Source organism: Mustela nigripes, chromosome 4 (assembly GCF_022355385.1).
Source record: "Mustela nigripes isolate SB6536 chromosome 4, MUSNIG.SB6536, whole genome shotgun sequence".
In the NCBI taxonomy this organism is placed as follows: domain Eukaryota; kingdom Metazoa; phylum Chordata; class Mammalia; order Carnivora; family Mustelidae; genus Mustela; species Mustela nigripes.
Window position 1 is genome coordinate 66,521,970 of NC_081560.1, and position 15,468 is coordinate 66,537,437.

A 15,468-nucleotide genomic window follows, 5' to 3' on the forward strand; every position below is an offset into this window, starting at 1 on the left:
TAAGGTCATGGAGTTTTAGTTCATTAAACAATATTTGTCCTGAGCCTTTGTAGCACTTGTCAGTGTTCCACACCCTCTATGTAACCCCAAAACATTTCCAAGGACACTTATCAATCCTTCTCCTTAAACAAATAAATGAAAGCCTCCCCGATTGTTCTGTATTTATTCCTGAAGCACATGCTTCAGCTGGGGAGCAATGGGTGTTAACAATTCATAGGCCTCCTTAGAAATGCTAGAAAGCTAGAAAGGCACTCTTGTCTTCATTATAGGGGTGACGCCCTATTAACAATAAGGCGTTATCTGCATCATCTTTTGTGAGAGTTTGGTATCTTAAATCTAGTGTGAATCACACACAGGAGCATTTATACCTGGGCTCCAAGCAGGGCTTCAATTGTAGTGCACTGATGTTTTATCCAACAATAACCAGGCGAATGCATCTCTAAGACAGATTATTATCCTATTTGTAAAAGGGAATCTTGGGCATGCATCAACAGAACTTACCCTCTCTTCTTGGGATTCCAAAATGTAATTGTTTTCCTCATGAAGGATCTCATGCAAAATGACTGACTCCGCCAGCCCCAAAAGTGTGTGTGTGTGTGTGTGTGTGTGTGTGTGTAGAGAGAGAGAGAGAGAAAGGAACTGAGATTCCACTGTAGTCATTTTCCTTAAGAAGGAGAAATTTAGTAGCTCTATGTTTCACTGTTAAGCAGCCAAAATAGCTTCGAACATATTTCATCTACTAAAAGAACGTGTGTTGGTGTGACAGAAATATTAATGAAAGAATAACACCCAATTCTCAAGATATTTTTTCTTTTATTTAAAATGTTAACTATCACAACACATTATACAATGAAATGAAGACCATAGAATCACGTGAAAACTTGTAGAACATCTGTATATAAGTCACAACACGTGACACATGCTGCAGGGATACCCTCTGACACCAAATCTTAGCACATTTCCACCACAAAAACAGAGAAAGCACAACCCTGTCTGTGAGGTTCCTCTCCTTCAGCTGTGGCTGACGCGACTGCTTCCAGGAAACGAAGATGATTTCTTTCTTTGAAGAGCATATTTCTGTTTCACTGAACACTGTGCTTTGTTGAGAAATGACCACTGATTTCTACGTCTGAGGGGGTCATATTAGAATTATAACATACTTTCACAGCACGTATTGGCACAATATGAAAAATAAAGTTTTTTTGAGTTTTCCACTCAAAACAATGATTATTAAATAAATAATTATTCCTCATGGTGCAGGTGTCATGTTACCTTTCATTGGCCACTGACCCACATGAGGCTCAATAAATTACACATGAGGTGATTTATTTGCGTCTTCGTTCGTAATTCTGCATCGCGCTCCTGTCATAAGCCACTGAGAACAAAGAGAAGGCAGAGGGGTTCTTAAGAGGACTCACTGAGAGAGTTAAATAAGCTTCAAGACACACTGTAATTTATTAAAAACTCGTGAATGACTCTTCCCACCTCCACTGAAGTATTTCTAAGATTTTTCTTTGCATACCCTCCAGTCTTGCCTATCTCTGTCCTGACTGGAAGTGATCTAACCACAGAATCCTTGGTTACTGAGGCCACCTGCCAGATACTTGGGCCCCCCAAAGCATAGTTCCACAATCTACTGCAGTGTTAATTTTTTCACAATTTTCTCAAGCAGTGGCAGAAACCCTAACCCTTCACCCCCATGGTGATTTATAGAAAGGATAATGCCTGAAGTATAGGAGTACTAATAGTAGTAGGATGAAGGCAAAATGTGAACATTTTATTCTAGGACAGAGTCAATAGACTACAGACCATGGGCCAAATCCAGTCCACCACCTTTTCTTGAAAATCTAATGTTTTATTGGAATGTGGCCATACCCATTCATTTATGTATTGTCTATGGTTATGTAGAGAGACGGCATGGCTCACAAAATCCAAAATATTTGTTATCTGGCTGGTTCCTTTATAGGAGTCCCGAATGGTGTAGGGGTCTCCTCCTATCTTGGGGATACCTTGCAATAATGGATTGTCATTGAAGCTAAAAACAACTTCATTTTCAGTAGGTAGGGCAATGGTGCCATCCACATACGACAGTATAACTTACCTCCCAGCACCCTAATGGCCAGTGAAAGATTAATCACTGCCTGTAAAAGCACTTAACATATAGCTAACAAGTAATTTAAGTGCTTTGACTGTCTGGAATGTTTAAAAAAGCCAAAATTATATTATATTATATTATATTATATTATAATTATATTATATTATTATATGCAATTTCGAAGAGGTATATAACCACAAAAGGGTAAGGATTAGACCACTGTGATCAGAATACTTAAGTATATTATTCATCATTTTAGTTAATTTATATACTTAGATTTACATTTTAGCGAAACGATGCGACTTTTAAAAATTCATATATCCTGTATAAAATACTGAATTTAACAGAAAGAGTAGAAAGCACTGTGGAAAGTATGTAGGAATCATAGATGCCTCTCTAAACAGTTTTCTCAGTGGGAACGATCTGTTGAGAGAGGAGGTAGGTGAGGGCCGTAGGGTGCTCGCTCTCCCTTTCCCGTCCTGAGCAGAGGCCCCGTTAGCGTCCAGCACTGGGTTCAGGACACACTGAATGCTTTACGTCAATCACCCATGCGCTTCCGCGGTTGAACCGCCTGAGCCCCAAAGCGGGCGGTTCCCAAGGAGGGAAACAGTCCATTTCTCATCCTGTTCTGTTTGTATCAGGAGGAGGACGACTAGCACAAGCTCAGTTCCTGACCAGCTTTCGCTTAACATGATTCCGTTCCCCAGAGAAGTGAGGTGAATGAGAATGTACAGTAACCACAGTGGGATTCCTGTTAGCTGGAACAGAATATCCTTTTCATGGGAAGTAGAGTTTGGTTATCGGGTCCCTGAACCATCTGAAACTGTATGTACGTTTTTGTGTTTATAAAACCAATGAGGGTTTCTCTACAAAGCAGGTTTCTAGATTTCTCAGACTGTCAAAGGGGCCTGTGGCCACAAAAAGTTAAACCAGATGGCTGCAGGACACAATCGTTCCATTGCCTCCGTTGATCCTGTGACTCAGTGTTTGTCCAGTTTTTTCCTTTTATATTTTCTTAAAACGGAGGAGTGAAGATTGTGTTATAAACGGATCCCGATTCATTATAGTGATTCTATTTAGAACTACATTATGGCTTGGCACATATTAATGGCATTTAATCTGTATAAATTGCACAGTATCTGGATTATTTGTAAAGTTAGCCATGTTCTGAAACCTGTATCAGTTCTGGAAATAAAAAGTTGATGACTAACGTGATTATCAAGAAAACCGCAGTTATAGAAGGCTAGTTGTACCCTTCTGCTACAAGTAAAACCAGTGTGGTTTAAATTTACATTCCATTTCCAAAAGCTGGAGGATTATACATATTAATAAAATAATTTAAAGTTTTTCATAAGACGTACTGGTAACTTTTTTTAAAATTTAAATTGAGCAGCCCCAAGTTACTGAAAAAGAAATACAAACGTAGTGTCTAAATTTGGAACGTAGAGGGACAATGATAGGATACATCATTTTTTGCATGAATTTTCCAGATAATTAAGCCAGCACTTCTTAATTACAGATTTTCTAGAAACTTGAAATACCCTAAACAGATAAGGCAGCTAGTTACTTTCTAATTAGTTACTTGATTAATACTGTAATTCTATTTTCACTAAAGGTAAAATAGAGTTTGAATAGCTTTCCTGAGGAACCCAAGCTAATTGCTATAAAGGCCTGAATGTGCTTTACAGAAAAAATCAGTCTCTGTGAAAATGATACAGGGGATATTTAACCTTGAAAATGGTATGATGAATGGGTTTTCAGATATAGGTATGTGGCATTTTTACACAAGATGGGAACTACAGAGAGGAAAGGAAATAGGCAGGGTTTAGGCCAGGGGAAAGACTTGTTGAAGATTAAGATGGGTTATGAGGCTTGTGCCCCCCGCCCCTTCTCTGTGAGGGTTTACAGCCAGAACTGATCATAATCCCCCAGGATGACTTGATCCTGTTCCTTTCTGAAAGCACTGGCATGCACTGGGTTATTCCCATACTCTCATCCATCAGGATGTTTCGAGTTTGAGCTTTTATAACTTCATAAAGTATAAACGCATTTATTAGTTTTGTTTACTTTTGTGCTGGGAGACTGCCAGATATAATGTCATATAAGCTTTTCAAATGATCTTGGTAGTAAGTGAAAATTGGTCTTATTTCCCACATATCCCTCCCTGCTTAGTTCTGGAAAGTTCAGTGTGGCTTCTGTAAAAAATATAAGGGAAAAAGTACTAGACTAGCCCAAGGATTCAGGTTAGGTAATGATTAAACAGGCAGACACTGGTAGGGCTGCTGGTTTGAGAAAGAAAGGTGCATCCTGGGTGAGATTAGCTTAATCAGTTACAAATTCATTCTTGGATTTGTTTATTGCAATTAGATTTTTTTTTTCACCATAAGTACTCATTTTAAGTTTATCATTCCTTTTTAGTACTTTGAAAACTATGCCTTAGAAAGAAAATAAGATATTTAAGAAACTGTCTATTTTCAGTCATGGTTTTATACATACCAGAATTTAAAGCTCTTTTGCCCATTAGTCCAACAAAGGAATCTGTTTTATGCCCTGGAAAAATACATTTAGGGGTATTTTAATATGTATGTCTTTGAGGAAATAAACTGTTATAACTAGTACTGAAGAAAAGCAAGCTTTCGAATATATGCCCACGTAATAAATATATAACCATTTCAAGTTTTGGTGAGCCTGAAGAAATGAAGATTTCTAATAAGTCTTACATTTGACATTAAAACAATACAATGAAAGCACTTTTCTTAATTCTATATCTAAATATTAGCAAGTATAGTTTATTACATTTTACCTGTTTATATACAATGCTTTAAATATTGCTGCTATTTATGCTAGTTTTGGTTTTTAGGGAGTCAGTTTCACAGTTGGGTGACAGAAATATCCAGTGTATGTCCTTGTGTACTATGTTGTATTTCTCAGGAACTGAACCTTAGTTAAATCAGATCTGTGCACCTGATGATTATAAACTTCTAACAGGTCACTATTTTAATTTTACTGCATTTTTTAAAAAGATTTTATTTATTTATTTGACAGACAGAGATTACAAGTAGGCAGAGAGGCAGGCAGAGAGAGATGAGGAAGCAGGCTCCCCAGTGAGCAGAGAGCCCAGATCATGACCTGAGCTGAAGGCAGAGGTGTTAACCCACTGAGCCACCCAGGTGCCCCTTAATTTTACTGCATTTTTAATACTACCAGAAAGGTGTGTTAATTTAGACATTAATGGAGTGCATTTATTTTCATTACATAGAAGTTTGCTATATATAATCTTGGAAATAAAATCTTTAGAACACAAATATAAATAAGATTTATATTTTTTCCAAATATGAAGCCTTATGAGAAAGGTTACTATTTCAACTCTAGGGGGGAAAGGTCCCTTGCTTTATACTGTATTATTTGAGAATTGGACTGCTGTTTGAATGTGACCTTCTTTGCCAACCAGTGGACCAAAATCTAAGTGGAGTTGTGGGTGGACCCTGGGGTAAATGCATATGGGTAAACATATGCATGGCCTTGTGGGACTTCCCATGAATCTGAGTTCCATTAACTGGGATACTGGGTTCTAATGAACGTCAAGTGCCATAACTCTGCCATCTCTACTGCCCAAAGAAGTGTTTCATTGTACTTTAATAGATTGAGGGTCCCCATTCAAAGATGGGATCAAAAAAACTGCATTTCTATCTATCTTTACCTCTACTATGGATTCTGTACTCATTTACTTAATCTTCTTAACTGGCTGCTGGATTACCCTAGATATTGTTATGAGATCTGGCATACTGAAATGTTAAGAGATGCCTATAAATGCTTGGTTTTTGTTTGTTTTGTTTTTATTTTTCAAGTGGAAGTGGTGGGAGGTAGGAGAGGATGAGGGGTGAAAAAGGAGAGGAATCTCCGGTTGGATTTTGACCCCTGGACTGAAATTCTTATCTAAAACTAACAGTTTGTAGGAGTTAAAGGATTTCTTCTGGCTTTCTTTCACAGCTTAAAACAACAAATATTTATTATCTCACAGTTTCTGTGGGTCAGGAATTCAGCAACTGTTTAGCTAGGAATTAAAGGATTTTTAACATAATGCATCATTTGGTAAGTATCTAGCTCTAAGAAACAGAGTTTTAAAAAACATGCTCTGGATGTGATTAATATGAGTTTCCTCCATTCTTATATTGCCTTAATTAAACATGTTAAGTCCTGAGTTACAACGGAAAAGAAGATATAAAATGAAATTCAATCTAATTTGCATTTGGTAAATGCCAAAATAATTTGAAACTTACTTTTATGAGAGATCTGGCCATGTCCTAGAAGAAAGAAAAAGTTAGTAAGGGCAATAGATTTATTTTAAAGATGCTATACTATATTTTCAGAAGAGAATTATAAAATAAGTTGATTTTTAACACATGTAACATTTCCCATTCATGTACTATTCTGAGAAATATAGCAGAGCCATAAATGTTAACCAAATTATTAATGATAAAAACAAAATAGCAACCAAAAGGAATATTTTTAAGTGCTTTCTATGGGCCACAAATTCAAACTCAGGACTTTGAGACCCCTGAGGCCTAACATAGTAACTGTTAGGCCACTCCACCTGTTTTCTTACAAGAAACACATCTCCAAGCTTGGACCCCCAGGAGAGAGGGATACAAATCTACTTTTACTAAAGAGGCATTATCAAGAATCTGTATTTCACCTCGTAAAAGACTTTCTTCACTTTTCCTACATGTGCATTCACAGTAGTAAAATAAAGATTTATAGAAATGTTTACCATAAAGAGCCTTTAACAGGGCCACTTGTTTTTCAATTGAGGAATCTGACAAAAGATGAATTGGTATTAACTGTTTACACATTCCATTGATGGTGTGATGAATTCAAGGAAATTGAGTATTTCTATCATGAGACAGTAGGGAGCTAAATCTAATCTAAATCTAATCTAACCCCGAAGGTCTAAAATGGATTTCTGCAGGCGCTTAGACCATTCTGAGTACTACCCCTGGAGGCCCCACGCCTCCCCCCCCCCCCCATTTGTCAGTTTGGATCTTGCATCAAGGGAGCACTCAGCTAAGGTTGCTTCCTGCTCTTGACTGGGGTCATTCTAATTGTGTGGGGCTGGCACAGAAGAGCTCACCCTCCCTCAGCGGGCATGGGCGTTTGTTAGTGGGGTGAGGGCCAGAGTCGCTCCCCGGGGGTATATCCATTTTAGGATGGAAATTTCTACTCAAAGAGCAAAAGAGACAGGGCGCTCTGAGAAGCCGTGAGTGAGGACACTGGGCAGGTTGCTCAGAGAGAGAGAGGGAGGGATGGCTGCCCATCTCACCAGCATCCCGTTTGCCCATTAATCCGAAGAACTGCTGAGGCTTGGGTCTCCGGGCGATTCTCTGCAGAAGATGCTCAAAAGGCTCCGGCAGCTCCTCCTGGGGGACAGACGCACAGAGAGACGGGCGTGTAGGCCATCAGCACGCGGCGCCAGCCCTGGGCGAAGCTCAGAGGCGGGCGGTGTTGGTGCCAGGGCCGGACAACCGGCCCGACAGGGAGGCGGGAGAAAGCCGGGTTTCCCAACGCGAGGGCTGAGTGGGGTCCTAGCCCTGGAACTCTCTTCTTCCACCCCTCCCAGCAGAACTCGTGTCCCCGGGCTCCGCTTTCGCGGGTTAGCGGGAGACGCGGCGTCCCCCAGCCCCGCGCGCTCCCGGCTCTTGGCAGAGCCTGGAGACCCCCGCCCCCACCCCCACTGCTCTGCCGCGCCGCCACCTGACTTTCTCTCGATTCTGGCGCGGGCATTGAAGACGCCTCGCCGCCCTAAATGCACACAGCTGTGTGTCGCGAGTGGGGAAGGAATGCTTTTACTAGGGACCTGCACCGCGCCACTTACACTGTTCCCTCGAGGCGCGCTCCCTTGGGCCAATAGCCTGAGAGCCTTGTAAAGGAGTAAAATAAAAGTCAAGGCAGGAAGTTAGCTTCCCACCCACCTCGCCCCTCGAAGCCCCCAGCAGCTTGCCCTCCCCCCCCGCTTCTCCCGGCGTCCGGCGGCCCCCCCCCCCCCACATTCTGCCCCTGCCCAGCGTTTCCAAATGCCCGGTCCTTGCAACTAGACTGGGGTCTCCGAAATCCACCTTATCCCGGGGTGAAACCTTGTGAGATTTCCAACCTTGTGAGGACCTCGGGCACATCAGGGAGGGCATCATTCCTCCAGGGAGTTCCCAAGACCCGACGGTGCAGCCCCGGGGAGGAAACTTGGATCATGGGCACAAAATCTCGTGAGGGGACCCAGGGAATGGCGTTCCTTTACATCCGCACCCCCCCCCCACCTGCACTCCGCGCTCCTCCACCGCCTCTGGTCGCGGTCGCGGTGCCTGACAGGCTAACTAGAATGCTAGCGTAGGGGAAGTGACAGCTCCCAGGGCCTGGAAGAACGGCGCGGGCTGGGTCTCACCTTGATCTGGTCGCTGTCCGACCAGTCGGACCAATAATTCAGATCATCGCTGGTTCCGATTTCTTCGGCAAACAGTTGAGTGGAAACGAGAAAAAAGACGGCCAAGGCCACGAGGATTTTCATGCTGGATTTCTGGGAAGAACAGGGAAGAGACATTGGGGATGGCTATCCAAGAGTTGGGGCAGCATATTTTTTGGTCCCACAACGCAAGTCGGGGCCGATTGAACCAAGATAAAAAGCCCAAGGGATAACAAACTCAAAGCATACCTTGTACCCTTTAGGAAAGAGAATCATGCCCCCAAGCTTCTTAAAGCCCCTTCTCCCTGGATCCCAGCTCCGTCAGCCTCCAACCCAGCGGTCTACACCTTCAAGCCGGGAGGCTCTGCAGGTCCCTCCGCTGTCCTCCCACTGTCCCTCGCCCCAGCGGCCAGCCGCCACCTCGGAGCGATGGTCGGTGCAGGCACTTACTGCGGCGGGCAGGCCCGCAGGGTTCCTCCGGCAGCTCTGAGCGCACGCGGGGCGCTCAGTACTCGAGGTGGCCGCGGCGGTGGAGGGAGCGGTTGCGGCGCGCTCTTTTGCCGGCTCGGTGCCGCGCGGTATTTATCCAAGGCTCGACGAGCCTCAAGGACCACGTGACACGCTCCCCACGCGACTTTCTGCTCAATATTTAATTAACCGCCTCTTCTCCTTTCGCTTGCGTCTGATTGAGAGTTTCCGAGACGGTAACCCGTCGGTGCCCAAAACATCTGGACCCAATTGGGTTTGAAATGACGCAATTTTAGGAAAATGAAGATCTCTCCATCCAATCCTGAGCGTCCAGTCTTCTTCCGTGTGCTGATCTGACGCCCCCTCCCCTCTCCTTCTTCGGAACGCGGTTCCATGACACCTGAAATTACTCATCAAAATTGAACAAAGTGACTCATTCCTCGGACTTCCGCAACTTTTTCGTCCCTTGAGACGTCAGGATAAATTGCACTTTTAAGGATGGCCAAATGACTTCAGGTATTAAGATATTGTCGTCGATAATCATGCTAAGAAGATCATTTGCAAAAGGGGGGTGCTTTTCTCTCCCTTTCTATTTCATCTGCAGAGTGTCTTTAAGTGTTTTTGAGATAAAGTATCTTCTATGAGCAGAGGATCGTTCTCCCAAATCAACTACAATACCTGGCGTTTCTCTGAATTGCAAAAGGATTTTCAGTCCTATAGCATTTCAGACGATGGGAGCAGATTTATTTTACATTTTGGAGGAAGAAGAATTTAAACGTGGCAATACACGTAGAACTTTTATATCAGTGCCATTCTAGGGTATCTTTTGTTGCAAGCTAGCAAAATCCTCTTCCTTCTCGATTCCAGGAGCAGGGGTTGGAAGAGGATGTTTTCTCTTCTCTCCAACCCTTTCTCCCTGAAGACTAAGAAACTGGCAAGACAGTGTACAGGATCCTTCCTGGCTGTCATAAAGGACTTTACAGATCATTCATAGATTTTTCCTGTCAATGAAAATAAGTTTAGTGAAGATGCTACCTGGACGGTCATTGACAATTTGAAACTATTAGACAAATAGCATCTGTACAGAAATCAGAGCTTTGCATGAGCCCATGGTTTCACCTTGCAGACACATTTCTTTCATCTGTAAATGAATTAGATGACTTATCTTGAGTACAGTTGTTTTCTTCTCTTTACTAAGTAAGTACTATGTTTTTCAATTAATTCTGATGTTTTTAGCATACTGCATAAAGGAAAAAAAGTGTTTTTTTTTTTTTACAATTCAGTTAAACTAGTAAATTTTTGCTCTAATATCTGTTGTTTCTTAAACAATCCTGAATTTTGAAATGCCTGTATCTCTACCTCATTTATTTAGGCCCAGTCTTACAAGGTGAGGCATTCCATTTTTGTTTTTCTAACTTTTTATGTGGAAAATTAAATACAAAAGTAGAGAGACTTGTTCACTTGAAACAATGTGCAAGTTTTACCTATAAACCCTTCCTATTTTCCCTCCACTCAGATTATTTTGAAGCAAATCCTAGATATCATTTCAACTGTAAATATTTTTGTCGTCTATATAAATGGGAAGGGTTTTAAAAAATAAAAACAGAACCCTGTCATTATTACACCTAAAAACAACATAAAATAAGTCCTTACAATATTTGCTATCCATTTCATCTTCAAATACTCCTCGTTGTTTCATAAACCCCTCCATCACAGAGTTTAATAGTTGAAATCAGAATTGTAATGAAGTCGATACCCTTCACTGGTTCATATATTTCTTTTCTTCTTCTTCTCCTTCTTCCTCCTCCTCTTCTTCTTCTTTTTCTCCTCCTCCTCCTCCTCCTTTTTATATTATATTTTTTTGAGGTGAGGGGAGAGAATGAGAGAGTGAGCAGTCAGGAGAGGAAGAGAGAATCTGAAGCAGATTCCATGCTGAGCACAGAGCCCCACCTGGGGCTTGATCTCAGAACCCAAGATCATGACCTGAGCCCAAACCAAGAGTCGGGCACTTAACAATGGAGCCAGCCAGGTTCATATATTTCTTAGATGTTCCCTAATCCACAGTTCTTCCCTCTCTCTCCTCCCTGCCCTCTTGAAGTTTATGGATAAAACTGATCAGTAGAGTGTACTACATTCTAGAGTTTGCTGACTGCTTCCTAATGGTTTCTTTACTTTTTCCCTGTCTTGTTCCGTTAATTGATAGTTGTACCTAGAAGCTTGATCCCATGTAGGTTCAGTTTTTCTGACAAGACCATAAGTTGTTATGAAGTGCATGATATCTGATTGTCTCTCCTTTTGAGATGTTAGCAGATGTTGATGATCATTTTCTGGATCCACTAATTCATTAGGACTTTCAAAATAGTGTTATTCTGATTTTGTCATTTATTCTTTATTTATTAGCTAGACTATTTCTTCCATATAAAGAGAAACTTTTTTCTCAACAGCTGTTTAGTTATTCCAAAACATAGTCAATTTAGGAAAGATAGGATAACTGCTTGGTTACCTCCCTTTACCAATTTTTAAAATAATGATTTTTAAGTTAGCACATTCAAATATGGGCTCCTCTCCCCAAATTTAGGATTTTTATAACCTCATAGATTGAATTACATTTGAAGTATTTTACTCCTCAGAGAAGGATAGAAGGAAGCTTTCTAATTGTTGCTCAGTTTGTTCAGGTGACTTTTCAAACTGGTTCCTGAAATTTTTTATATGATTTAAATGGGCTTTAATGACTCTCTTGTTATTTGGTCTGACAAGATATTTCAGGTTTAAGTTGTATATATTCTTTCTCAGACCTGCAATTTGCATTTTAGGAGATTTTGTTTCTTTTGAATTAGAAATGATAATTAGAGATTATAATCTGGGCATTGTGGGTGCGTATTGCCACTGAGTTCTTCATTGTTTCAAGACCTTTCCAATGAATAGAGCTGAAAATGTGTATGAGTGTGTGGGTGTGTATAAAATTGTGAATGAATGTATACTGACACTTTCTATTCAAATCAGGACACAGTATGATCTTCACCTTGTACCTGTCCTTCTGTTTTGCTCCTTTTCTTCCATGCCAAAAAATCCCAGTTCCTGGTGACATCAACATGATTACTCATTTGCTTTATCTCAATACACAATGTTAACTAATTAACTAATGCTAACATAATTAGCAACACAGTTATTAGAAACAGATTAAGAGATTCTCTTTGCAATTTTTTTTTTTTTTTTTTTTTTTTGGTCTTTAGGATGTACCACATGAGGTCTCATCATCAACTTACTGTGTTTTAAGTCACTTAAATTTTTTTTTGTGTATGGTTACACTACCAACTTTTATGCACATGGTTCATTTTGCTCTTGAGTTTTAGGGATTGATTTTGATATTTAATTTAACTTTAACATCATGTACCATAGAGTTCCAAATGCAAAACATTCAAAACGTAATGTATTCCAAGGAATGTAGTGTCATTCCCTGTCCCTCTCTTTTCTTCTCTCTTGTCACTATTGTTTTTTAGGTTCTTAGCTTATCCTTCTATTATTATTGTTATGGTATTCTTTTAATATAAGCCAATATGTATTTATATCCTTCTCCAGGTTGTAAAACTCTGTACCTAAAGTGGAGAATTAAGATTAATTTTTGTTTCTTGGTTGCTGATGTGCTGTATGAGGTAACAATAAACTCAGCTATTTCACAATTTCTTCCTTGTTGGCTCTTTTATAGTATTGAATAGCAAACAATAATGAGATAAACAATTGGCCAAATAATTCATTTCCCACTTTTTCTATGTCATTCATTAATTGCTAACTTAGTGTTCCTAGTAAGGTCATGCACTTACTGACACACTTTCTCTTTGAGCATTGCAGGGTTTCAGATATTTTTCTTCTTTGTTTTATTTGGGATATCTATGCTCTTTGTTTTATTTCCCAGAACATCAGATTTGTGAAAATGCACATACAAATAAAATATATATGTATAGGAAGTAGAATGGTGAAAAAGTAAGTAGTTAATGTTTATTTGTGTTTGTACATTAAAAACTTGCAAGAAAATACAAAGAAAAATTACAATCATCCATTTTATCATAACCCAGAATAGAATAAACCATTGTTGACATCTTCATAAGCTGCTTACAATTTTTAAGGGGAAGAAAGTTATGTAAAATAAGATATATTCTTTATGTAAAATAAGATATATTCTTTATAAGAAATAAAGCAATGAAGAAAGGTTCAATAATATATTTTTTAAAAAATTACTCTGAACTTAGACATTGCCACCCTGAGCATTAAACGAACATCATTGTGAATATCTTTCTATGCATATTTTATTGTTAGAAGAAAAGAGCAATAGCAGAAAAATAATAATTATGAAAATAGGATGAGACCCTTGGAAGTATTTTTTTTAAATAAAGATTTTGTTTATTTATTTGACAGACAGAGATCACAAGTAGGCAGAGAGGCAGGCAGAGGGAGAGAAAGTGGGAAGCAGACTCCCTACTGAGCAGAGAGCCCAATGTGGGACTCTATCCCAGGACCCTGAGATCAAGACCTGAGCCAAAGACAGAGGCTTAACCCACTGAGCCACCTGGCGCTCTGGAAGTATTTTTAATGAAAGTTAGTTTATTTGTATTTTATTTGACTTCAGTAGAAGTAAAAAGAAAAGTGAAAAGTATTTCTTCACCACAAGATATTTTTTCTATAAAAGTACCTATTGTTTCATCACCACTTCCTCATATCAGGGAGATCATATGATAGTTGTCTTTCTCTGCTTGACTTATTTCGCTAAGCATGATACGCTCTATAAAAAATAAAAAATTATAAAAAAAGTACCTATTGTTAAAGAACAAATTTTAGGAATAAACATTAGAGACTAGCATATAACATTTAAAACAATAGATACTTAGACAATGTCTATTTTTTTTAATTTTTAATTTTTTATAAACATATATTTTTATCCCCAGGGGTACAGGTCTGTGAATCACCAGGTTTACACACTTCACAGCACTCACCAAAGCACAATGTCTATTTATTCTTTGTTTTGAAAGATGAGGATAATAAACTTGCTGCCATTTCCCCTTCCTGGCTACTTCCCATTTTTTGTAGTTATACAATTATTTGAACATTTTTGAGGTTTATAGCATTCTCATTTAGTTTTACTACTATGCTTTCATTAGTGTCTACTGTTCATTCTATACTTAAGCAAATTCATTGTTCACCACCAGCCTTTTAACCTACCTTTGCCATTCTCGAGTTTATTTTTAGTCATCTCTTATTGGCTGGATATCATTGTCAAACACATTTTTTTCCCTCAGGAAGAAATAAAACATACTGCATTTCCTGAGTTCTTTCATGCGGTGAATGTCTGGCAGGGGCTTCTAAGCTCGAATGATGTCTTGATTAGTTACAATGTTTTAAAATTACATTTTATTTTCCCAGGACTTTGTGGACAGTGTGCCACCGTCTTGTGGAATTTGATGTTATGGAGATTACTGAGATAGGACAGTTTTTCCCCTTACTTGTATGTATTTTGCTTTTTTGCTTGAATATCTGAGGGCTTCTTTGCTTTATACCTGACATTCAATAGTTCAATTAGGTTATGTCTTGTTGATGATCTTACATCTAATTTTCTTGGGGTGTCGTGAACTGCTTTTGTTTTGCAGATTATTCTCTTTCTTCATTTTAGGGAAATTCTATTATCTCTTTGAATATATTGTTGAAGTGGAGATTCCACTCCAAGAATATTATGCGGTTTTTTTCTTTGCATCCTGATATATATTTATATAATATTATAATATGAATAATATTTCATGCCTTTACCGTTCCTCCAAATTGCTTTAATTCTTTGCCCTTTTCATCTGCATTCACTTAGATTATCTTAACCCTTTCTTCTTTGTGCCAGTAGTTCACTTTTGTCTACTCTGTACTTGCTGTTTCTAATTTACTTACTATTTCCATAATTATGTTGCATAGACTCCAGTTTCTTCTCAGGGACTAGTAGTTTCCTTTTTAATGTCATTTGATGGCTTTATTATTTTATGGGTATGCTCTTATTTTATTGTATTCAACTTCTTATTAAGATGTTCTTAGTATAAAGTAATTGAGGGAATATCCTTTTGTGTCCTGAGTTATATTTTCTTCTACTTCAGTGACACAATGCATGGGTTTTGAGTGAGTGCTACCAATTTTAATGCTGGCTTAGCCCCCTTGCTAGCCATGTGGCCTCAGACAAGTTAACTTAAGCACACTCCCTCAATTTTCTAGTCTGTCAAATAGGATAATAAATAGTGCTTAACTCATAAGGTTGATGTGGGAAGTAAATGAGTAAATACATGTCAGCTGTAAAGACCAGTGTCCAATACATATGCAATGAATATTAACTACTAGTAGTATTCTAGGTGGCTGTGTATGTGTGTGTGTGTGTGTGTGTGTGTGTGTGTGTGTGTGTGTATGTGTTTAGTGATAGTTAATTTTGTGT

At 39.3% G+C, this 15,468-nt stretch overlaps 1 protein-coding gene across 4 annotated transcripts; it reads right to left on the reverse strand.

Annotated features, from left to right (window-relative positions):
- Positions 1-793: 793 nt before the first annotated feature.
- Positions 794-9,250, reverse strand: TAC1 (tachykinin precursor 1). Of its 4 annotated transcripts, XM_059395726.1 has the most exons (8): positions 8,997-9,250; positions 8,529-8,660; positions 7,968-8,012; positions 7,416-7,512; positions 6,867-6,911; positions 6,376-6,399; positions 4,592-4,645; positions 794-1,375 (listed from the first exon to the last, which is right to left on the reverse strand). In XM_059395726.1, the coding sequence occupies exons 2-8, from the start codon at positions 8,649-8,651 to the stop codon at positions 1,326-1,328; spliced, it is 438 nt and encodes a 145-aa protein (XP_059251709.1). In that variant the 5' UTR covers positions 8,652-8,660; positions 8,997-9,250; the 3' UTR covers positions 794-1,325. The 4 variants fall into 4 exon arrangements, with proteins under 4 accessions (XP_059251709.1, XP_059251711.1, XP_059251710.1 ...); XM_059395728.1 differs by lacking the exon at positions 6,867-6,911 and having other exon boundaries at positions 8,997-9,249; XM_059395727.1 differs by lacking the exon at positions 7,968-8,012 and having other exon boundaries at positions 8,997-9,242.
- Positions 9,251-15,468: the final 6,218 nt, after the last annotated feature.

What these genes read in the sequence shown, in the direction of transcription:
- TAC1 (XM_059395726.1), bottom strand. Translation starts at nt 8,651, where the DNA reads ATGAAAATCCTCGTGGCCTTGGCCGTCTTTTTTCTCGTTTCCACTCAA. An exon ending in GCGCGCCTCGAGGGAACAGT is followed by an intron (nt 7,513 to 7,967) that starts GTAAGTGGCGCG and finishes TCTGTCCCCCAG; the next exon opens with GAGGAGCTGCCGGAGCCTTT. An exon ending in CAAAAGAGCTTTAAATTCTG is followed by an intron (nt 1,376 to 4,591) that starts GTATGTATAAAA and finishes CTTTGTTCTCAG; the next exon opens with TGGCTTATGACAGGAGCGCG.